At 39.2% G+C, this 24475-nt stretch overlaps 3 protein-coding genes across 8 annotated transcripts in view; 1 reads left to right on the forward strand and 2 right to left on the reverse strand.

Annotated features, from left to right (window-relative positions):
• The first annotated feature begins 3438 nt into the window (after positions 1-3438).
• Positions 3439-10161, forward strand: tex9 (testis expressed 9). Its single transcript, XM_031314403.2, has 12 exons — positions 3439-3612; positions 5469-5602; positions 5966-6029; positions 6134-6210; positions 6493-6538; positions 6702-6781; positions 6938-7101; positions 8264-8355; positions 8540-8713; positions 8834-8968; positions 9700-9834; positions 9916-10161. The coding sequence occupies exons 1-12, from the start codon at positions 3556-3558 to the stop codon at positions 9991-9993; spliced, it is 1236 nt and encodes a 411-aa protein (XP_031170263.1). The 5' UTR covers positions 3439-3555; the 3' UTR covers positions 9994-10161.
• Positions 9179-16239, reverse strand: mns1 (meiosis-specific nuclear structural 1). The gene is made up of 10 exons (XM_031314402.2): positions 16019-16239; positions 15650-15859; positions 14491-14618; positions 12786-12888; positions 12162-12391; positions 11548-11764; positions 11340-11447; positions 10850-11107; positions 10514-10639; positions 9179-10418 (listed from the first exon to the last, which is right to left on the reverse strand). The coding sequence occupies exons 1-10, from the start codon at positions 16019-16021 to the stop codon at positions 10308-10310; spliced, it is 1494 nt and encodes a 497-aa protein (XP_031170262.1). The 5' UTR covers positions 16022-16239; the 3' UTR covers positions 9179-10307.
• Positions 16240-18258: 2019 nt separating this feature from the next.
• The window catches only part of znf280d (zinc finger protein 280D), a 13824-nt gene continuing 7607 nt past the window's right edge, over positions 18259-24475 (reverse strand). For 2 of the 6 annotated variants that reach the window (XM_035999458.1, XM_031314300.2), the window contains exons 8-18: positions 24380-24475; positions 22828-22985; positions 22640-22740; positions 22407-22553; positions 21798-21932; positions 21448-21683; positions 20444-20584; positions 20279-20347; positions 20071-20186; positions 19955-19979; positions 18259-19507 (exon numbers count right to left, since the gene is read on the reverse strand). The exon at positions 24380-24475 is cut by the window's right edge and continues 92 nt beyond it. In XM_035999458.1, coding sequence (XP_035855351.1) covers positions 18637-19507; positions 19955-19979; positions 20071-20186; positions 20279-20347; positions 20444-20584; positions 21448-21683; positions 21798-21932; positions 22407-22553; positions 22640-22740; positions 22828-22985; positions 24380-24475 — 2095 coding nt within the window. In that variant the 3' untranslated portion in view covers positions 18259-18636. The remainder of the gene's footprint in view (positions 19508-19954; positions 19980-20070; positions 20187-20278; positions 20348-20443; positions 20585-21447; positions 21684-21797; positions 21933-22406; positions 22554-22639; positions 22741-22827; positions 22986-24379) is intronic. The other 4 variants (XM_035999461.1, XM_035999460.1, XM_035999459.1 and 1 more) reach the window with 4 other exon arrangements.

Consider the following 24475-nt stretch of genomic DNA (forward strand, 5'->3'; position numbering starts at 1 on the left):
CGCACCAAGACCCCCAGCATGAAAAACAACATGTAAGCAGAAGACGTTACTGAGCACGAGTATGAATAGAGAAGCTGTATGAATGTGAATTTAAGTATGGATATCATTATTTATATAGGCCTATATAATAGTGGAATATAACTAAGTACATTTACTCAAGTAAGTAGGCAACATTTACTCAAGTACTGTACTTAAGTACAAATTTGAGGTACTTACTACTTCTACTCCACTACATTTCAGAGAGAAATGTTGTACTTTTTACTTGACAGCTTTAGTTACTAGTTACTTTTACAAATTAAGATTTTTGCACACAAAACACATGTAGGTAGGCTAGTTCATAAAATACGATGTTTTATCATAAGTCAAATGATCAACAATATATCGGCCTAAAAGTACAGTTGAAATGATTAGCCGATTAAACACTTAAATGACTGACAGTAACTGTGAGGATTTTCTGCACTGAGTAGGCCTACTTTTACTTTGATTATTTTAAGTAGCCTACATTTTACTGATGACACTTACATAATTTTACTTAAGGAACATTTTTAATGCAGGACTTTAACTTGTAACTGAATATTTTGACAGTGTGGTATTAGTACTTTTACTTAAGTAAATTATCTACTGAATACACCACTGCATGTTGCTAACACTGACCCAGCAATAAAACAAACATCTAAGCAGGTTATTATGTATTTATAAATTAGATTATTATTATTATTATTATTATTATTATTATTATTATTATTATTATTATTATTATTATTATATGCATTTTTATGGATTACCTGTTGGCTGGATTACCAACAGCGCAATGCAGGCAACTGGGCCCCCCCAAAAGCCCCATCTTGACAATTTGAGGATGGTTCGTGGTAATTTGGTAAAATGTACCTTTATTTGGGAATATGAACCACTATAGCACAATATCCACTGATATAATGCAGGCTTTACTACCAGATGACTACCAGTGGTAGAAAGTAACTAAGTGGCCAACATTACAAGTACTGTTCTTAAGTAAAAATGTTGAGCCACTTTTACTTTACTTCTACTACTCCACTACATTTATTAGGTGTAGATATCAGTTACTTTTCAGATGAATATGACAAAATACTGTACACAAACACAAAGTTGGATGTGTAAGGTGTTCTACATACAGAAAAAAATAAAAATAGGCATCCTGTCTAGCATTTCATCTGGCCACAGCACCTCTTCACACTGCAGCTATGTTCTCCCTGGTCAAGCAACAGTGGAAGTTTGGCCTAGCGAATCCAGCCCTGAAAAGCCTCTACAGCTATATCTGCACATGCATCTTCCATAGCTTGCAGAAGTGGTATATACGTCTGGGGATTGTGGTCATAGATGTTACTGTGAACCTGTTTGTGTTTGGTTGTGCTCTCTGCCCAGCCTCCCTCATTGTTAGACCAAAGTGGCCCAAATCTCATCAGAGATTATGGCTCATTATGGTCTTGCTCTTCCTCTTTCTCATCCTACCCCTATTACTGTACTTGCATTCCTCTTGCCACTCTCTCTCCTATGTTGGCCAAAACACAAGAGCTCACCTGTGACCCTTTTATTGCTAAAGCTCTGATTGCTAATGGAACAAATGTGCAACATGTGTTTGCCCATGGGAGGAGTCAGAGTGGATAGTAGGACATTTAAGTTTAGCATTTTAAAGGTGCCCTGCCACACAAAAACATTTTACTTGCATTTCTTTTTTAAATATGTTAGGTCCATATGTGTTTGTGTTATGATGTGAATGTGAAAATGAACTGCTACCTCCTCTGTCAGCTCTAGCCACTGAAAAGAAATAAGCGGAGAAATCAGGCCAATTACAAAAGCTGGTCAGTCTGACATCATGTTGCCTGAGCTCATTCCTATTTATGCGCTTGCCCAGTTGCGCTGGGTAAAGGATGCTGATAGCCAGGCTCTCATTGGCTATCTATATCTATCTGTTAGCCAATCAGAGTCAAGCAGCTTAGCTTGTTGAATATTAATGAGAACTGGCACAAATTGAGCTGAGTCTTCCTGCAGGCTTTCTATACTACGCTAGAATGGCTTGAAACAAGGTAACCAAGGCATTTTTTTCCACAAAAAATGTTACAGAGTCCATGGTAGAACTTCAGACATTACCACAAAGTAATGTAATATGTGTGGCAGGGCACCTTTAAGGCAGTGTGTTGCATGTGAACACAAGAGATTTTATTTAAGAAGATCATGCTAAATGTAGACAATTGTGTGTAGTGTCAATGTGTGCAAATGTTTGGTTTAGAACTGCAATCTGTTTTTGCCCCAGGCCTGATGACATGAGATCAGTCACATCTGTTTCTACAGTTAAAAGCAAACTGAAAACATTTTTATTGCATCAGGCTTATGATTAGTTAGTGAAAGTGTGTATGTCTGACTGAGTGTGTGTGTCTGAGTTTTGGGCTATATGTCTCAGAGATACATGATGGGACGGTCTCAGGTTGTATTTTTTGTATTTATCATTCATTTATTCACTTATTACAGGTTAGTGATGATTAAAACCGCCCAGCAAATCATTGGTACCCATCTACTGTGCATCAGTGATATCCGTAAGGTGCCTGCGCAGAGCCCAAAGGTTTTTAAAAAAAGACAACAGTCCCCCCAAGCCAGGTACAGCCTGTTCACCCTGCTGCTGTCTGGCAAGTGATACAGAAGTATCAACTGTGGTACCAGGCTATAGAGCAGCTTCTTAGGCTGTAAGACTCCACCATAATAAAATAAATAAAATGGTTTTGTTCAGTTTTTTTCATCTTTTGTGTAGTATAAAGGACTACGACTTGCATTTTGTTGTGCAACCCTGTGCTGAAAAATGATAATAAATGAACCAGTTGAACCAGTTGACCTCTGGCTGTCTGGAGCTTTGTCAAGTCTGAGAAAAAACAACCCTGATGCTGTCATCGGGTTAGCTCTGCTTGGGCTTGAGACTTCATTTCTTTTTTAACTTTAAACTGAAGGTATGAAGTTTGAAATAATTTGTGTTCATTAGGCAAATACCAATTCTATGAAGCCAGTATTTTAGCCCATTACATAGCCAATGTTTTGTGCTAACTTACAAACTATTTAACTAAGTAATGCCAATATATTATGCCAATTAAATTATTTAACAGAATCCTTTGTATTAAGGGGGAAAAAAGCATTAGACACTTTTGTGTCACTTTTATGCTGCGTTCCAGGCAACCCGTAACCCGTGTTTTCACAACCTTCTACCCGTGAAAGTGGAACGGCAGTCAAACCCGTAACTTACTCGTGAACTCGTACCAGATCGTTGTACTCCCAGTTACAGTTTTGACGTCACACACACATAAACAACAATGTCGACCCTTTTGATGCTGTACAGATGCCGGTGATTAACTGTGAGAAATAGACATAAATAGGCAACGTAAACTAATTCCACACATTGTAATCAAAACAATATTGTATATTGTTGTACTTTTGTTGAAAGTTCGCCTTTAGATGTCCGTAAAGGGCTACCGTACACACTACTAAACAAGTAGTTGCTATGCAACCAGAGCCGCGTCTTCTCTCTATGTCACAATGGCTGAAAGAAGTTGTGATAAAAAGGTCCGATCATCTCAGGCCGTCGTCTCGCAGGTTTGCAGCGTCATGATTGTTTCATGTTTATCTCTCAAAGGTTTAAACAGAACTGTTTATGTGCCAGCAGCAAAAGTTAAAACCTAATTATTTGTTTACAACAGGTGAACTCGCTAGTCAACAGAGAACACAAGCTAACGTTAACTGCTCCGCTAACATTATGGTTCACGATGCTTAGCTAATAAACGGCTCACCAGTTCTGTCTCTTCCAAAATACTGTGGAAGACAAAAATGTGCGTTATGAATATTTATATCATAATTCATAAGAATGCTGAATGGTGTGGCTGAAAAATAGACAGGGCACCAAGCTAATCCCATGCAGTTGTGATTTTGTCCACAAACATCGGTCATACATTGCTTTCATTCAATGTTCCCATTGTGGAAAACATTTAATGCAAAGGGGCAAACTGGCGTGCTTATTTTAACGTTACCTTTAAATACAAAATGCAAAACCATAAATCACATCCTCTAATCTTACCACTTTCTGTTGAAGTACAATTTAGAGGGTGTATATGACTTTCAGTTAATCAGGAAGATCCGTGACCACTAGCTGAAAAGAGTGTGAGTGTAGGGGTAAGAGGTATAATATTGTGTACAGCCTGAGTGACTGATACTAGCCGATATCCATCAATCCATCATCCGTCCGTCCATCCGTCTGTCCTTATGTCAGTCCATCCATCCATCCATCAATCCATCCATCCATCCATCTTCATCCGCTTCTCACCCTATCTCTAGGGAGACGCCAGCCACCCTCCTGAGAAAACCCATTTCGGCCACTTGTACCCGCGATCTAGTTTTTCGATCATGACCCAGCCAGGGGCGTAGCACAAAATTTTGGGCCCTGTAGAAAGGCATTTTCTATGGGCCCCTCCCCGCATCCACAGCTATTCATTCTAGCATCTTTTTGGGCCCTCCTCACATGAGGGCCCTGAGTACTCAGTCCCCTTTTTCCCCCCAGTCCGACCCCCCTGGACCCAGCCTTCATGACCATAGGTGAGGGTAAGAACAGAAATTGACTGGTAGATCGAGAGCCTTGCCTTCCAGCTCAGCTCTCTTGTCGTCACAGCAGTGCGGCAAAGCGAATGCAATACCGCCCCCGCTGAATACTCCGAGCTGCTGTTTGGTGCATATGCACAGACAACAATCAGACCTTCACTGTGGCAGTGAAGGTCAAGGGCCATGGGATGGAGAGGGGGGGTGCCACGTCGCTTCTTCGGGCTATGCCCGGCCGGGCATCGTAGCAAACTCAGCCACCAGTCGCTCATTGATGAGCCCTCCATCTGCGCCTGGCTCCAGAGGGGGGCCCTAGGCTTCCTCCCGGCAGGGTCAGTCCTCCTCTTCCTCATTGATTCATAAGGTCTTTTTGAACCATTCTTAGTCTGGCCCCTCGCCTGAGACCACTTTGCTGTGGGAGACCCAACTAGGAGCACCAGGTTTCAGACAACACAGCCCTCAGGTTCATAGGGACACACAAACCTCTCCACCAGGTGATGGTTCCCGGAGAGGTGGAGGCTGAACAGAATGGACACAGTATCCATAATTTAGAGTTGAAATAATCTGATGATATTTCATGATATATCGGCTGATATACACAAAACATTTTTTTTTAAGAATTGTGATCACTATGTACTGAGCAGGACACTTCATAGTTGAAAAATAAACTAAATGCCATTTCTGTGCTGCAGTTTCTTGTTACTTATCAGCCAATACACTGATATGTCTACCAATTTATCGGTCAGGCTTAGGAAAAAACAAGGTGAAATGTATATTATAATCCAATCTCATCATGAAATGTGAAATTTCACCTTAGCGAATCAATGTTACAATGCTGCTCTCTGCTGCTCTGTCTTGTTTAGCCCACGAAACGTCTGTCCTCCAGCAGTAAGGCTGAGAGGTCCAAGAGGGTTGAAGGAAGACCGCCGGCAAAATCCGCATCTGGTCCAAAAAAGAAGAACACAGATGACCTTTTTGCTAAGGAAGAACAATACAAGTAAGGCTACCTGTTCCAATAGCTGCTGGCTTTGCTTTGATTGTAAAAGGCCTTTAGATGAACCCTTCTGATTAATTTTGGTTTATTATTTTTAATCTCTTTTGATCTAGTTGAACTCTTTCGGACTCCTTCTGCTTCAGTTGATTCTGTCATTAAACCGGAGAGAAATTCCTCTTGTGTAAAATTACAATTAATAATCATAAGTGACTTTACCTTAACATTTTAATAAATGCCTCTAATTACCTTAATATCACAAGTAAGAGAGTCAATATGCCAAAAACAATCAAATGAGGGTTTTCTCTCTGTCAAAGTTGCCCTAAGGCACCACGTGGTGTAAATATTTCTCCATCTTATTTCCTTCAGACTTTTAAATGCAGAGCTGGAAGCCAAAACAGCAGATCTAGTAAGGCAGGCAGAACAACTTATGGTAAGTTATCAGCATGTTCACATCAATGAGTTGAACAATAACACATTTTTTGCTGAGACCTGCTCTAAAAGGGAATCTGGCTCTTGGTGTTTATCGGATTTTAGAGAGAACAGAATGAAGTTCTGGCAAAACCATTATCCACCCTCCTGCTCACGGATATTGAGGATGAAGAGGAGTCAAGGTAATAACCATCTGAGGCTCAGATCTTTGGAGGCTTTAGGCATGCCACAAGAATGACTGTAGACTTTTGCGTGGTTCATTTTCTTCGTGGTTTATTTTCTTGTGACCACTGCAAAAGTCTACATTTATTCCAGTGAAGCCTCCATACAGACCATTCAAATATTCATTGTTAATTAAAGCAGTGTAAGAGAAAGAACTTAATCAACAAAATTAACAATTGCCCTCTTTATCTTTGTATATATTTTCTTTCTTTCTGTATATATATTTATCTATTCACCTACAGGATAAAAAAGCCTCAACAGTGCACTGTGCAGGAGCCCGGTGTGAAGGTATCAGTTCAGTTTCTAAAGTTCGGCTGTCTGTATTTCTAAAATCTGCAGACACTTGGCTCAACAGACACTAGTTTCTAAACCACATGTATAATTTGTTATTGCTGTAGGCCTACATTGACGTATGTTTTTTTTTTTATATTTGCCTTGTTTTTCTTGGCAGATGAGCAAAATAAGAGTCACATCAACATCACACAACATTTGTACTGGAAGACAAGGAAATGAGCCTCACTGGAAAACAGCGTAAGTTTGATTGTAAATCATTTTTAGAGCCATTTCCAACTTTTTTTATTTCTAAGAAAATAACACGGTGTAGGACATACATTTGGTTAACTATATTCTGCAGTAACATTCCTCATAAGGCCGCTAAAAAAGGTCACGATGTTCCGTTGATTTCAGAACCCAAAAGATGCCACGTGTGGATGATTTAGCAGCTGTAGCAGACTCAGCTGATTGTTTCCTGGCAAAGAGCATACGTAGCATGGAGGAGAAGATGAACGACACCATGATTCATGAAAATGTTGTGGATGATGTGGCTAACGCTGGAGACAATGTAGGATCAGGTATGTTTATGTTCCTTTGTGAAAAGTAAACCCCAGTTTAATTCATTAATAGTGATGAATAATTTCAAATAAAACATTTTTAAATTTTGCAAATATTTATGTAACGTGAGGGTTCGATATGTGGTGGTTGTATCACTCTACATAAGGAACAGCTGGATGGAGAGACGGATAACTTTGTTAAAGGTCCTATGACATGCTGCTTTTTGGATTCTTTTATATAGGCCTTAGTGGTCCCCTAATACTAACCTAATAAGTCTCTTTCCCGAAATTCAGTCTTAGTGCAGAATTACAGCCACTAGAGCCAGTCCCCACAATGAGCTTTCCTTAGGATGTGCCATTTCTGTGTCTGTAGCTTTAAATGCTATTGAGGAGGAGAGAGGGGGGGCAAGGTGGAGGGTGGGGGTGTGGCCTTGACCAACTGCCATGCTTTGCTTGTTTGCAAGCCATGATGTCTCTCTCTTTCTCATGGGCCGGCCAAATTCTCTGGGCGGGCAAAGCAGAGAAAGGGGAGGTAACCTTTCTCCTTATGATGACATAAGGAGAAGATTCCAGATCAGCCCATCTGAGCTTTCATTTTGTCAAAGGCAGAGCAGGATACCCAGGGCTCGGTTTACGCCTATCCCCATTTCTAGCCACTGGGGGGACCATAGGCAGGCTAGGGGAACTCATGTTAATGTTAAAAAACCTCATGAAGTGACATTTTAAGCAGCACTTTACTGTTCTTCACACGTTATCAGCTCTACAACATCAACAACACTTCCTCGTTTTACTTAATCACATATAGCCGAACTAACCAATCGGACGCTAGCAGAAAACCACAGAGGTAGATTCTTAACTGCTGATGTAAATAATTAAACATGTAAATATGAAAGTACTGACTGTTTTAAACACAAATATGTAAATAGTTAACTGTATGAACACTGTAAATACATTTTTTGTAAATTAACTCAAATATATGAATTAACTTGTAAATCTTACATTTATGTAAAGACATGTTATTTCACTGTCATACAATCTGTGTTAGCTCTTTTTGCAAATACTTATGATATGCAAGTTCTGAATGTATTTTATGACAATAAATGATACATTCATATTTGTTACATTTTCTAAGGGGGGTAGGGCTTCTAAGTCTGATTGTGCTGCTCTGTTGTGTTTTGTTAAGGCGTTTCAGATGCCCAAATACGAGTTCTGAAGGCAAAACTACGGATCATGCAAGAGGAACTGGATCAACTCTCATGTGAATATTATAAGAAGGTAATGTAAAATGTGGAGATAAACAATGATTCAACTGTTATTGCCCCTGCTTACCACCAGAGGGGGACAGAGCTTCAGTCGAACAGCTGTGAACCATCCAGTGAGGAGGAAAAAAAAGAGATGGCTTTAAACTCAAATAGTGACGACATTGTTTGTAGATAACATTGTGTTTCTGTTGTTGCAGGATGACGAAAACGCTCAACTTAGTGCAAAAATGAAGGAGCTTGAGGAGGATCGAGCCAGACTGCAGAAAACAACAAACATCCAGCAGACACAGATTGAGAAGCACAGAGCTTTGGCTCAGGAGTCGGACAAAAAATGTGACGGTCTTCAAGCGCAAGTGTCCGCTTTACACAAGGTCTGTCAAAGACTGACAATAGACCGTAAAATATCAATGCTTTCTCAACAACAAACTGTTAAATGTGACACCGTCTTCCATTACTCATGTGTGATCACTTCCTGGCTGTGTTCTGTGCAGGAAATAGAAAATCTGAACAGATCCCAGAAACAAGCAGCGGGCGTCCACAGCACTGTGGAGGTTCGTCTGAACAGAGCCTCGGAGGAGGTGGAGAGGTTAAAGACTCAACTCAACAAGATGAAACAGATGAACAAGGTAAGCAAATGACAGTGCTGATAAACACATCATCTAATTATTCAAATTAGATTGTCTTTTTATTACTTCCAGACTTTCATTGCAGGGATAACCTAAACAAATAAAATGGAATCCAGTGTGCATTTAAAATAACTGAAAATTATACAGAGTAATATTAACATATCAAACGTGATGTAATGAAACTTAATTTAAAAAAAGAACATATTTGTGACAATCGCATATAATTGAATCTTTATTTGAATATAAACAATCTATTCCACTTGTATAGGACATAGCAGCAACATGTTGTGTTACAGGGATCATTTAATATGGCTATTTTTAAGGTCATGTAATTACGAGTGTCTTAGTATTGTTGTTTTAAGATCAAAAGGAAAATGATAATGCATCATTTTAGATAAAAGATCCTCCACAAAGTGATGTTAAAAACGGGGAGTGATAACCTGACCTATACAACTAAACTGTAGCATCCAGGGAGATCAGGAGGCTCTCATGTATATCAGCAGCTGAATGTTAAGCTGCACAGTAGACTTGAAAATATCTGTGGATAACGTAGAATATGATATTTGAAGATGGAAAGAGGAAAGTTCATTTAGCTCTTTTAGTTTACATAAAGCAGCAGCTTCAACTGAATTTCAGTTGTAACTGTTTGCGAATGAGACCTCAGGTTGCACAAATGTTAGGATCTGCTCAACTTCTACTAACTTCAGTCTTTAAAATGATTTTTAAATTAGGACAAGATAAGCGAGGAACATCAGAGTAAAGAAAATCTACTTGCTGAAAACAAAATGCTAAAAAAACAGAAAGCAGAACTCATCGTGGGTTTCAAGAAACAGCTCAAGCTGATTGACATCCTCAAAAAACAAAAGGTCAGTGTCTCTACCCTGTTAATACCCACCATCATTGTTTCATCAAAATCTTAACAGACTGAGGGTTTTTTTTTTGTGCAGATGCATTTTGAAGCTGCCAAACTGCTGTCGTTCACAGAAGACGAGTTCATGAAAGCTCTAGACTGGGGGAAGTCATAAACACGGAGAGGTTCACATATATAGAAGACTTTGAATTCAGAGGGAATTTAGAGATTTGTCTCCCAATTATGCCACATTTAGCCACCAGACAACCTCACATATTTTCTGGAATGATATTAATTAAGATCCTGTCTACAAAATCCTAATAAATAAAAACATGTCCTAAAATGATTTTGTTGTTTCTGAATGCTAAACAAGTGCTATCATGAATACTGAGAAATGAAGAACTTTGTGGTCACTAAGAATTGCGACTTAGCTCACTGTAACCTTAAACTGCCATCAGGTGACATAGCGTGCAATTTCAGATTAAAGATTTAATCATCGCCTTCCCAGCCGTCGTCAGAAAAGATATCTGCCTGGCGTGTTTTAAAGTTTTTTCTGAAGTCTTCATCAAAGTGCTCCAGGTCGTCTTCACGGAGCAAGCCCTGAGAATAAATGCACTCATGGTCATACACTTGTTTGATTTACAGAAGATACAAACCTGTGGGACATTATTTATGATTCATACACTGCATCATACCTTTGGTAGGTATCCAAGGAGTTTTGTTGCGTGGCGTTTAAGAAGTCGCTGCCTCTCCTCTTCAATTATCTGCCGACGCAGCGCCTCCCTTTCCTGCTCAATCGCTCTCTCTTTAGCCTCCAGTTCCTTGAAGAGAGAGATCAATGTTATTTTCAGAGCAGGTCATTCAAAACTGACATTACAATCAAAGATGCACAGTGTAATATTTACAATGTGTTTCGCTTATGTTCCTCAAATAAATCTTTCACTTTCTGTGGTAGCATTACCCCCCCCCCCCCCCCCATACTACAACAGCAACACCTTATTCTTGATGTAATTATACACAGTGGTTCGTACCATGTCAGCCTCATGCTGCCGTCTTCTGTCCTCGATCAGTTTCTCCACCTCGCGCTTGTGCTCAAGTTGCTTCATGCGTCGTTTCTGAGCATTCATCTGCTCCAACCGATCGTCCTCGGCAAACTTAGCCATCATCATTTTCCTGAAGGCCTCCTCCTCCTCTTTCTCTGCCTGCCTCCGCATCTCTTTGAAAGCCATCTGCTGCTGGCAGGTCTGCTGCATCATCAGCCTCTGTCTGATTTTCTTCTCCATCTCTTCCTGTTAAAAAATACATTAAGATCATTCATTTGCGCTTATAAATTCAAGCCCCGGAGCAATCAGGAGTCCGTGAATGTCTCATTATGTTCTTTTTTTAAATAGTTTTTACGATAAAAATTTGAATCGATAGTTACTACTTGTAATCATTACTTGCACCCTTATTATTAGAAAATAGTCAGATTGGCTGAGCATGGATGCTTAAAAGGTGAGACAGTAAAGCAATGATACTTACAAGGTCTCTTTGCCTGTTAGCCTCTTCTTGTTCTTCTAAATAAAGTTCCTCACGGACTCGCTCCATCTCTTCACGCTGCTGCCTCTCCTCTTCGATCTTCTCAGACAGCTAGAGGAGAACAGAGAGGAGTGATTCTTGGTGCCAAATACAGGCACGTGCTACTAAATGAAAGGATAAAAATATGCGGCATAAAAAAAGTTGTCCCAACTATTTTATGAAGATGCTCCTTTGCTTCTTCTCTCTCTTTGATCTTAGCCATTCTGTTCTCCTCCATGTGCTCCTGATGGCTCGCAAACTCCATGATGCGTTTGTTCTCAGCCTCCATCTTTTCTTGCTCCATGCGTCTCCACTCGGCCTGCTGTTTCTTGAATTCTTCAATGTGCTGCTGAGTGGCTCTGACCTTCTCCAGTTTCAGCTGTCTCTCCCTTCAAGGAAACAACATTTTTTTTTTTTTTTTTTATAAATCCAGCATACTACCAAAGTCTTAATGTTGTCTTTTTTTGGAAGGAAACAAATTCTAGTAGTCACTTTATTTATGCACCAGTGAACCACTGAACCAGTAAATTAAACACATTTCAATTGAATGCAAAGACAATTTCGCAGTTCCATGGATATTAAATGATTTGACTGAACATATCTACTTTCTTAAATTCAACAGATCAGTATAAGCATCCCCAATATAAATCCATGGAATTCAAGTTTTTTTCTCACACTAATATCTTATCCTTTGACTGCTGTGTTTATAAAAAAAAAAAAAAAGTACCTGTATGCATTGTGCATTCCTGTTAAAGACTTTAAGAATTTGGAAAGTGAAGGACTCACATCTGATCCTCCTCGTAAATCTTCCTGACAATCTCATCAACCATGAGCTTCTCTTTGAGGAACTCCTCGTATGCCTCTTGTCTCTTGCGCTCCCTCTCCAGGAGTTGCTGCTCCAGCTGTCTCTGATACTGCGCCAGCTCCTCGTAGCGTTTCTGCTCCAGCTTCTGCTTCTCAACGGCTGCTCGCTCATGTTCGCTCTTCATCTTGCGAGCTAAGTCCGCCTCCTCACGCTAATGTCAGAAGAAAAAAAAACATACACACAGTATATAGCCTGTAGGAAATAGCATGTATTTAGAATTGTGTAAAGTTAAGGAGCTAGGAGGAATAAGAATCTTTTTTACTAAATTGACCCTAAGTATAACTTTAACTACTTTGATAAATATGGGCCCTGATGCATAAAGCTAATCAAACCTTTTCTCAACAAACTGTACATAATGACTAGTCCCTAACTGCATTTTCTATATTTAATAACAATGGATTACTGACTGGTGGCTAATATGCAAAGAAAAGCATCCGGAGTTATTTAAAGTACAATATTTTGAGGAACAGACTCCATCTTTCACAACAAGCGGTTCAGATTTGTTTGTTTGGTAAATTATTGAAATTAACGAGGACAGTGCTCACCATTGTGTCAAACCTCATAGCTTCCTGCTCAGCAATCTGTGCAGCTCTTTCCTTATTCACATATGCAGACTTCAGCTTTGACTCCAGCTCTCGAAGCTCAATGCTGAAAGGTATTTAAATAGACTTTTTGTCATTGAAGTGTTTATTCACTTACTGTAGGTATACATAAACAGACACTATCCTTACACGATGTACAAAGGCTTATGATACATATTTAGAAATTCCAAAATAAAAATCTACCAGTTATAACAGTACAACAAAGGCATTACCTTGTCCCAGAGGTGCTATAAGCTAAAAAACTGTCCCATGTCCATCATCATTATTGACCTTAGCTAACATGTATTAATGCTATACTATTTCTAATAGAGCCCGACTGATAAAGGATTTTTAAGGCCAATATCGATACAAATATTTGGTGATTTAAAAATCCGATATTCCGATATATCGGCGTAACAACGGCGTAACAAAACAAACAGATTTCTCTAACATTAGTTATTTGTAGTAGAGCTGAAGATCTTTGCCCGAACCCGATGGGTTCGGTCTTCATTTCTATCCTGTTACACGGGCTCGGGCCGGGCTCGGGCTTGCGCTCCGAGTTGCGCAGTAAACGAGCGGTCCGGTGAAGCGTTTCGATTAGCGTGAAAATGGATCCTGAGGAGGTAAAACAGAGGCTGGCTTCTGGAGGGCTTATTTTATTTCTTTGTTCCAACTTCCATGTGGCCTATAGCCTCTGTTAGTCATGAATAAATTATGTTAAAAAATGTATAAATTACTCATTCTTGACGGAAGACAAAAGAGCTGTGTGCGTGCGGCGCAGTCTCTTTTTTCTTCCTCTCCCTTTTCCGCCGAGTGGAACGTGTGCCCGCCCGCGGCGTGAAGAGTGTGTCCGCGCTATTTTCCGACATGCACTCTAATCACTGCTGATAGACGGCCTTTTGTACAGTCGGGCTGTAAACGGGTTCGGGCTTTTAAAAATCTGTCAATCAAAATGTACTTGTCAGGCTCGGGCCAAATTCTGTCGGGCTCGGGCCTTGTCGGGCCGAACTTTTAAGGCCCGATTACAGCTCTAATTTATAGTTATTTATGAGTCCTCATTAAAATAATATGATAATGCAGTTTAAAAATAAACTTGTTTGTTTTACTGTCACAACAGAACAGAGGAACATCAAAATATATTAAAGTTCTGATAAATAAAATGGATAAAAATACAAGTACAAAAGGGTTAAACTCGAGTGTTGCCGACAGGGTTGTTGTAGAGCGCCCTCTGGTGGACAAACGGTACACACTCAAAACATGGTTGAAGGGTGTTTTGTCCGTTTTTGAAAAAATATTAATTTATCGGCCATTATAAATGCCGATACCGATAGTTTGGAAAATGCCTAATATCGGCCGATAATATCGGCTTACCAATATATCGGTCAGGCTCTAATTTCTAACATAAATTCCATCCACTTTTTAATATCCGGGCAGTGGTGACCACCCCAACCTTTATCACTGTGAAGTCATACTTTGAAATATTGGGCATTTCTGTTTGGTCCCCCAAATTTACATGATCTTGGTATTTAAATAGAGTTAAAAAAAACTAATGAAGAATAGTAATGAAGAAACCAAAGCAGACAAAGACAACACAAAAGCAAGAAGTGTTGCATTTGTATATTAACCCAGAATATACAGTAAATCCCGGAAATGCAGTTAGTGTGCGTACCTGTTCTCTTTAATATACTGCCTCATTTTCTCTTCTCTTTGTGTCTCATAGTTGATGCGGGCCAGCTCTTTAGCCATTCTCTCCTCTTGTTCAAGTTGCTTTTCTCGGTTTATTTTCTCCTCCTCAGCCTGCAAGTCAAGTTTAATTATGATAATCTGCATCTGAGTTTAGGTAAATTACAAGTAATATCTTGATGATACAGTGTATTGTTGTGTTGTGTAAAGCACTGCTTTTCAAATTTTGGATCGCGGGCCAACAATGGGCTGTGGTTTTGGCAATTGCCAATAAAACAGAAATTAACTATTGATAAAGGTAGACCTCACAATCCTCACAATTTCTCCATGTTAACCACAAAATGAGGTTGTTTTAAAAACTGAAAAATTCTTAAATGTTTTCACCTGTTTCAAACATCTGAATCGGAATCCACATTTGTGATTTCTTTTCAGCAGAAATTAAAGGGCAGTTCTGTCTGATTATCAGATCAAGTTCTACTCTACAGTAAAAGAAACATTCATTGTCACCAGAAAAGGATGCATCACTGTAGAACAAACAAACAAAAATTCAGTACACAGTGATGGGATAGACTGTAAAATAGAATTGCCCCTTGGGGATTAATAAAGTCTTCTGTATCTGTATCTGAAAATGTTCTGGAATTGAACCTTAAAATAAGTGCAAGGAAGTGTATTTAACAATTATATTAAATTTCCTGACACCATCTCCACTACTACCTCATTTCTTTGCACTACGGTTATTCAGTCATATTGTACAGTGTGCATATACACACATTGCTATGTTTTTTTTCTTCAAAGCTACTATTACTGAAGTGTTTTTATTCTACATTTGTTTATTCATATTTTACTGTATATTTTATATAGTCTTATTTATACAATTTCTGTGTGGCATGAACTGGGCTGCAAATAGACTTTACTGTGCAATCCTGTATAGTATGACAACAAAGCTAATCCGTGTTTTTTGTTGTTGTTTTAGGCATAATGGTCACAAGTGTTTGTTCTGCTCTTAGACAAGAAATGGAGATGGGAGGGTCTGGAACACAGTTTGTTGCTGGAGGTGGCAAGAACTTTTTCTAATAAAACATAATTGAGACTAGCAACTTGTTAACGGTCTAACATTATCTGCACAACAGAATAACATACAGTACCTTAAGCAGAGCGCTCTCCATTTGCCTCTCCTTGAGTTCGTCCTGCACCTGTCGCAGGTATCTCCTCTTCTCAGAGTTCTCCTCGTCCCGCACACCGGCCTGCAGCTGCCGTTCTCTGTCCACACGCCGGGCCTCCTGCTGCCTGAGCTGCTCCTGGTTCTGGCGCTGAGACATTAACCTCTGCTGCTGGCTGTACGTCCAGTTACGACTCTGTCCCAGTGAAAAAGACACATAAGAAACCATGTAATAATCTAAACAGGTGAGCAGTAACAAGTGCTGCGTTAACATTGTGGTAACTTAGCTAACTGCTCTGTTTGTAGCAGTGAAGCTAACGTTAACTCTAACTTCGGTTCGGCAACAAGGATTTACCATATTTGCGGTGCTTTTCGTCGATTCCCGCCTTCTTAAATTAACTCCTCCTAACTATTTAATTCTTAAACAATTTTGGACTAATTAAATTGCATTTCATTTCGATGCACGGTCGTCATGAGCGATTAATTAGCTGTTGTTAACCTGAGGTGACGCTGGATTTTTCTCGGTTGTTTGGCGTTTCGTTGTCCTGGGAACGCCGCGGTCCCCATACATTCAGCCAATTAAAATGAACGTTGACAATGACGTCAGGTCCGGGAAAATCAAAAGTTCGAGTCGCGAGTCTCATTCACATCACATAGTAGGGAATTTTTAAATGCACTGATATCAACGATCGAACATTTGCTAATACGAAGCAGGAAATCAATTTTGCACATATAACGTATATACTATCTTCAATAACACTGGTCATTCTGTTGCAGTTGTGAAGACTGATTGTTATATTAAATCTTTTTTTTTTATTGTAGCCTAAATGTGTTCATTTCACATACACAAAGCAACATTTCCCTTTGTATATTTTTTCTTTTTTACATATTATTTATTTTACTATTAATTGTATATTTGTTCCAATATTAATCATTCCATAAAACTTAAATACTTATTTGCACAATAGTGCACTGTGAATCTGGCTGTTTTTTTGATTGTTTAATAACATCACTGACAGATTTCAAATTTATAAGCAGAAATGTTTTGTGTGTATATATATATATATATATATATATAATTACTACAATCACTTAAACCTATAAATACCAAAAAATGCCAAGGTGTTTAAAGTGTGTATTTGTTGAATTTATCTATTCTTGTACAATATGTTGTATAGCATATGGTAATGGTATCAAATCAAATGCTGATTTCAAGAGCAACATTCAGAAAAAAACAAAAACAGGCAAAGACTCAAACCTCTTGTATGAAAGATTTATTTACATAACAAACAGGAAAACACTGATCCAAACCCAGTTGATTATGTCGCCTAGTGTCCTAGGCGAAAACAATATCTTTAGAGGAATGTATTTAAAACAGACTCAGGGTTACATTTACAGTGCCATCATAGACATGGATGCATTTACAGACTTGCTCAAAATATACTAATAGTGAGAGTGAAAAACTTTTAAAAACCTATGAAATAAACAATGACTTTTAAGTCACACAAAGTAAACAAATCATATTGTATAAAATAATCCCAGAGCTACAAGGAGCTAGACTTTTTTTTTTTTTTTCTTTTTTTAACCATAGTTGCAAGCAACTTTCATCAACCGGCTGGGGCGTAAACATTGGTTGACAGATTTCATCGAGTTGAAGTGTCGTGCTGAGTACATTCATCAAAAGTAATGTGTTTACAAATCTTTTACAAGCTGGCACTTTCAACACAGTTAAAAGTATTATTCTGCTCACTCCTCAAATAGTTGTGGTTATTTTCCACCTACTTCCTACCATTGTGTAATTCTTCTGTTTTATCCACACGTTTCACAGATCTGACATCCTTTTTCTTAGGGAATACAATTTTGATTATCTATACATGCACTATATAATTTCTTATTAGTTCAAAGCAACTTTCTGAGTGATGAGATACATGTTACCCTGGGATGTTCAAAACCAGTTGGTAACAATATAATGTACCACATCAATTATGGACCAATATTTCTGCCACAAACCAGGAATTTGTTTGGGTGTTGAGTTCAAATATCAACAATCTTTCTCCAGAATCGCAGACTCCACCTTTAAAATTATTTTAGTATTTGTACTTAAGGGGACTACATTGAGAATATAAATTGCATCAATAAATCACCAGAGAGCGTGAGCGGTATATTCTGTGCCACCGAATAAGTTTACAGTCAGGTGTGTTCATCTTTCTCAGTTAAATGTGTTCTACTCTAAATACTTTAGGAAAAAAAAAAAAAACTGGGCTGAGATTGCCTTCACACGGCTCTCACAGACAGTTCCCCAATACGTGAAATGCCTACTCTTTTTCACGGCCACATGCACTAACATGCACACGTGGCTGGACCGGCTATCAAAAAAAGAACAGAGAAGCTCGGATTACAACAGACAGAGGGAGTGGGACTTCTCTGTTCAGGACGCTTTACTCCACTACATTTTTACATAGAAAATATTTTTTTGCTTCTATATTAATCTTCTGAATGTCAAGTACAGCCCCTTTAGGCAAATCATCGGAACTGCCATCGGGGATCAGGATCAGAGCCTAATACTGTCCTCTTTATGCCAGAAGGGATTTTCTTAAGGACAACATCGAACAGTTTTTGAATTTTTTAAGAAAAACAAAATGAGCAACAATCATCAGTTCCATATCTTATGTTTAAAAGTATAACTATGCAAATTCTTTAACTACATAGTTTATGGGGCAACTAAGAACACTGTGGTGGATGTTTTTTTTATTCATAAATACAAAGATAGTTTACATCTATTTAGGCAATGGAAGCTTGAGAGAAGAGAAAAAATAAGTATGATAAAATATTTTTTCCTGTTGTAATTGACTTGTCAAACACACAAATCTTGAGGGGATTAGTAGCCAAAGCAACATTATCATGTTTGTAAAAGAAACAATGCTGAGGTATGACTGATGAAGCAGTTATCTTCTCATGTTTCATGAGCGTTGTTTAGCTGACGTACAGATTTTCTGATTTAGTTTGTTGTTCCCCAGTCTCTGGCTCAGGGAGCGGCTCTATGACATGTTCCCTAGTGTCGGACTCAGGGAGCGGCTCTATGACATGTTCCCTAGTGTCGGACTCAGGGAGCGGCTCTATGACATGTTCCCTAGTCTCTGGCTCAGGGAGCGGCTCTATGACATGTTCCCTAGTCTCTGGCTCAGGGAGCGGCTCTATGACATGTTCCCTAGTCTCTGGCTCAGGGAGCGGCTCTATGACATGTTCCCTAGTGTTGGGCTCAGGGAGCGGCTCTATGACATGTTCCCTAGTCTCATGCTCAGGGAGCAGCTCTATGACATGTTCCCTCGTCTCATGCTCAGGGAGCGGCTCTATGACATGTTCCCTAGTCTCATGCTCAGGGAGCGGCTCTATGACATGTTGTTCCCTAGTCTCATGCTCAGGGAGCGGCTCTATGACATGTTGTTCCCTAGTCTCATGCTCAGGGAGCGGCTCTATGACATGTTGTTCCTTAGTCTCATGCTCAGGGAGCTGCTCTCTGACATCTTGGCTCTCTGAGTTACCCACTGACTCTTCACAGAGATCTAAATCCCCATCTGATGTAAAGCAAGACGATAAAGCGGGCAGTGATGACTGCTTTAAGTGTCCTTCAGAGGAACCTTCAACAAAACTTGTTTCTGTGGAACCCTTTTCCTGATCACCTGCTGGTAACATCGGCTCTGGTTGTAGTTGGTCAACAGTGGTGAGAGTAACACTTTCAGATGTGACACTTTCAATTGGTTTCAAGTCCATTTCCTTTGGTCTTTGAGAAGGTGCTGAAGTCAAGACGTACACGACTTTTGTTGGCTGCCCCAAGACGAGATGCCTGCACGAAAGAATTAGTTAGCCAAACACACTCCTACCAAACAATATTAAACAACAGTACTGGGCATTTGTTTACAAGAACTCTAATACTTAGTGTTGTTGAAGAAATGTGTCTTTGTACCAACAGCTGTCTGTTAGTCAGTGTGACGACTGCTAAAGCAAAAACGCAAATGCTATATGCAAATATGGTTAAAATGAAACCATTTGATTGGCTATGTAAAAACAAGTTCTTCATCCACGTAGATAAGGAAGAATAAGTGTTCCAACTGGTTAATACAAAGATAGGGGGCGCCAACGTGAAAGCAGTGTTATTTTTTTCTTACATGCAGTTTAATTTCAGTTGGACTTAGATTTTAATAAATGTTCTTTGGTCTTCGACATTGTCAAGTGTTTTTTAATAGATTAAAGATAGTCGGGTGATGTAATGTGGGTAGTAGTTCCTACTCACACTCGATCTTTGGCTTTGTTATCTGCTGGGTTAAAAACAAGAGACAACTTTTTCAAAAAATGTGTAACACTAAATACGCGCTATGATTCAGGTGGCACAGGCAGTAAAGAACATACCTTTCTCCTGAATGACTTTGCATACGTGATTTGGTCTATCAGTTAAATGTTTGGTCATCAGGTCACCGCCTGATGCGCCTGCGAGCAGGTCACAGTTCAGACAGACCAGGGTAAATCTGGGGGGGAAACAGAATTGTACGTCTTGACCACTTTCAAACAGAAAATCTGTATTGTTGAATGCAGAACAGACTTAATGAAGCGTACTTACCTTGATGCAGATGGATATTTCTTATGATCCATTTTCAAAAATCTGTTTTTGGTTATGGTACTATGGAATCTAACAAAAGGCCAAATAAAGATTTGTCACAAGATTTGTCAGATAAACACACTGGGCCTAAAAATGAAGAAATTGTTGTTGTTTTTTTTTACTCACCTTATCATATGATTCCCAATGGAGACTTTGCAACTTGTCCGATATTTGCACGCACCACAATTTGAAAGCATTGGGAAATGAGAAAAGAAGTGATCAACTCGTGTGTTGCACTCAATGCAAGTGAACCGCCCTCCATTGACTCTGAAATTTGGAAATTAAAGAGAGCACAAAGACATTCAAACATTTAAAATAATTCCTTTTTATGAGTCCAGTCAGATTTGAAGACACTGAAAAGGATAAATGATTATAATTTGTGTTGTTAGTCATTTATTTTTATCTGCAACAATATAAGTTGGTTCATTATTGCAGATGTACAAACTAATAACAAAAAAGTACTTTAGATAATCGTGTGCCGAGAGGTCTGCAGGTTGATAATTTTATTCTACTAGTCTAAACTCTTCTATTACAGCACTACATTACCTTATGTCTCATCTGCTTAAAAACCCATATCCCATGCCAGCATATTGTTTTTGATTACTGAGCCCAATTAGCCAAATATCACACTCATTAGTTTTTTAAAGAAATAAATCCCACACTATCTGCTATACACCATATTATTTTTAGACAGCCTAATGAAGACTGTCTAGAAAATTAATTGAAAATGCAATTAGCTACGTTGTGTATTGCTCGGCTTTAATACTGCCCATTAATCTACTGCCACCCTGTCGTGAATACCCAGGAGGTGGGGCTCTATATTAGTGGTCGGGGTGGCCAAATCCATTCATTAAAATCATAACATCTCCACGCGAGGAGTGTGCTACAAAGTCTGGTAAGCTCACTTCTTTCTAACTCCACACCGCCAGATATTTTTAATTTTCAAATCTGTATTCCTCTGACCCAGCCGATGCTGACTCAAGTGACGTCACTTGAGGTAATTTATCAGACAGAAAGCAGTTACTGACCTAAAAGTACTAAAAACCTTTAAAAACAAAAAGTCTGTCTGTATTAGAAGAGAATTCTCTTTTTTTAATGAAAACTTTGATTGCTGTGTGAAAAAGCACAACCTGAGATTCCTGAGCGCCAGATTGTGCTTGGGAGTATTCCGGCTATCTTGCTTCTTGCTTGGAGTCGTCTTGGCTTTTCCCACTCCAGAGATGTTTGACTTAAACTTGGATATGCTGACTGGAGGTTTGGTTTGCGGGTTGAAACTTAGTGTTTCTGGACTGACAATAAAGCCAGATTGATCAGGGGAGGTCGCCAATGTGGGTGTCTTTCCTGTAAGGGAGGCTCGAATGGTCACCTGCAAAGAGAACACCATGTGCATTGACGCTGATTTAAATGTGTTTTATTCTAAGAATAGTTAAAAAAGGTCTAACACAAATGTCGTACTGATCTTGTTATGACAGGGTCAGACCTTTGTTCCTGGAGGAAGACCTTCCAGGGCTTTAGGTTTTCTGAAAGTCTTGTGGACGTGAGTCTTGTGATCCACTTTCTCCCTGTATGTGAGAAAATTCAGTCTGCATTTTCCACAGCGATGGATCCCTTTTTTCTGAAATAGAAAAAACATTGCAGTGTACAATACACAAAAACGTAATAAATAAGTGGTGCGACTAGGAGGCTGATTGCTAATATGTTACATTTGGATTCACTGAAAGAATATAACGAGCATGAAATACTTTCATTGCTATTAATAGGACAGCAATTCATTTTGTTTTGTTCCAACTCATATTTATTGCTCCTTTAGGGCAGATGAAGAGAACCAGGTTTTATTGTCAGCCGTTTATATATTACAGCAAGGTGCAAGGCAGACAACTAAATCAATCCAACCTTGGAGTTGGAGCTAATAGTACAAACTAATAGTGTGTTTAAACTCCTGCAAAGATAGTTTTTACGATCTTAAGAATTTACAGGTGTGTAAACACATTGCTGCTTTTAAACTATGACTCTATACAGTAACTACATTATATTTCAAATGACACTAAGAAATGCTTTACAAAACACTAGATAAAATGCAGCATCTTACCTGATGTTTCATGTAGTGTTGCATGTACATATGACTACTTCTAAGAACTTTGAGACAGAAGGGACAGAGCAGGTCTTTTGTGTTTTCATGGACACTTCGGAAATGCGTCTCCACATCCGTGAAGAAAGACGACCGGAAATTGCAGACCTGTGGAATCAGTAAAACAGAATTTCAGTATCAGTGAATGTTTACCAACGTTAAACCAAATCACAGCTCAGTATTAAGTGACAGACCTGGCAGACGTAGGGCATTTCCCCAGGCTTGTGGTTGTCCTTCATGTGTTCCAGGAGAACTTGCTCTGACTCAAACGCTAGCTCACATATCTTACAATTGGCTTGAAAAGGAAAGAAAAGAAAAATTACAAATGGCCACTAAGCAAATTGTCATGTCAGATTGAGCCGTATAGACAATTATGTTATACTTGAGGATTCGATCGGGCTGTGAGCGCTCTCGATGTGGCACTGCAGCTGGAATGGAGTCATGTACTGTCTGTAGCAATGCTGGCAAGTTGTGTGGCTTTCCCAGCTCTCGCTGTTCTGTTTCTCAAGCTCCAGGTGGTGCTTCATGTGGTTCATGAACCTGCAAGAGAGGGTACACACACAGCACAGAAATGTCACTAAACCCTTTAATAAGATAAGAAGGAATCCTTGAATGATCAGCAGGCTTGGCCCTGTAGTGATTTTCATTTGAATTTTATGGAATCAGGTGCAAACACCTTCCCAAATGCAATAATGGTTTCATTAACAGGATTAATTCAAATAGCTGAAACATAATTTAATTGGTTACTTGTTTCAATCATTTTTACATGACTTCAGCTGTTATATATGATTGATATGATGATTTGCTGCTTTTCTTTGTCATATATGGTAGTGAATTGCATATCTTTGGGTTTTGTGCATTTTGTCAACAATTATTTGACATTAATAGACTAAACAATTGCCCAGTTAATCAAGAAAATTATGGGAAAACTTGCAGCTCTAAAATCACAAAACCTCTTTATGTCATTCACCAGATGGTACACACACACACACACACACACACACACACACACACACACACACACACACACACACACCTTAATCTACAAATGCATGAGATTTGCGGAGTATTTCCATTTAAAAAAGATGCAATTAAACAAAAAACAATGCGAAGTAGTAGGAGGGAAAAAATGACATTCTTGGCCTGTGTGCATGCAGTGGTTATGGTCCAGGTCCCAAAGGTTTTAAAGATAAATGAAGTAATCTCCTTGCACCTCACTTTCTAAGCATGTATAATGGCCGTTATAATATCAGCAATTAGACAAAGATCTTTGTTTTGCCTAATGATGTAGTGCTCCACAGCTACCTGCCACTGCTGCCCTGACGAGGCACAGCCCATTTTTCAGCCTGCACATTCTGCTGCCTCAGCTCCCCTAATAGAAATTCTTATGTGGATGAACTATGACCTCTGTAAGACAGTAGAGTGCGGTTGCAGTACAAATGTGTTTCCCCATTAAAAGCAGCTTACTGAAGCTTTTTTTGCAATGTTCTGAAGCAAAGTTATTTAATCACAGGAGCAGTTCTTACGCCACCTAAACTAGCAGTCATTTTTCATCTTTAGGCCCATGAGGGAAAACGGTCGGATACGGTCATCCATCTGAGAGGAAAACTGCACTGAGGGCCAAGAAAGACACCCACACTGTCTTTACTGGCATGGGCAGATATCAGTCAGTCCCAGTCTGCATTTTGAGAGCATATTAACTACTGTATGTAGTTTTTGACAGGCTTGGTATTATGGAGGTTTTACAAACAGTCAGGGGACAGGTGAGGGGGAAGCAGGGATTGGGACACAACAATCAGGGCTGCAGTGCACCATTGCTGTATTATATCTTTTTGTGTTGACATTGTATATTTAGCAAGGATAACCATAGCATATGGAAACATTGGAATATTATCCTTTTATTTTACTAAGGGTAAGCAAACATATAATCATACCTGATATTGTTCTTGAGAACTTTCAAACAGCTCTGGCACTTGAAAGTAGTATTGGGCTTCTGCCCGTCCTTCTTGTCCCAATCTCCCTCAAACTGT

Source organism: Sander lucioperca, chromosome 3 (genome assembly GCF_008315115.2).
Source record: "Sander lucioperca isolate FBNREF2018 chromosome 3, SLUC_FBN_1.2, whole genome shotgun sequence".
Taxonomy (NCBI): domain Eukaryota; kingdom Metazoa; phylum Chordata; class Actinopteri; order Perciformes; family Percidae; genus Sander; species Sander lucioperca.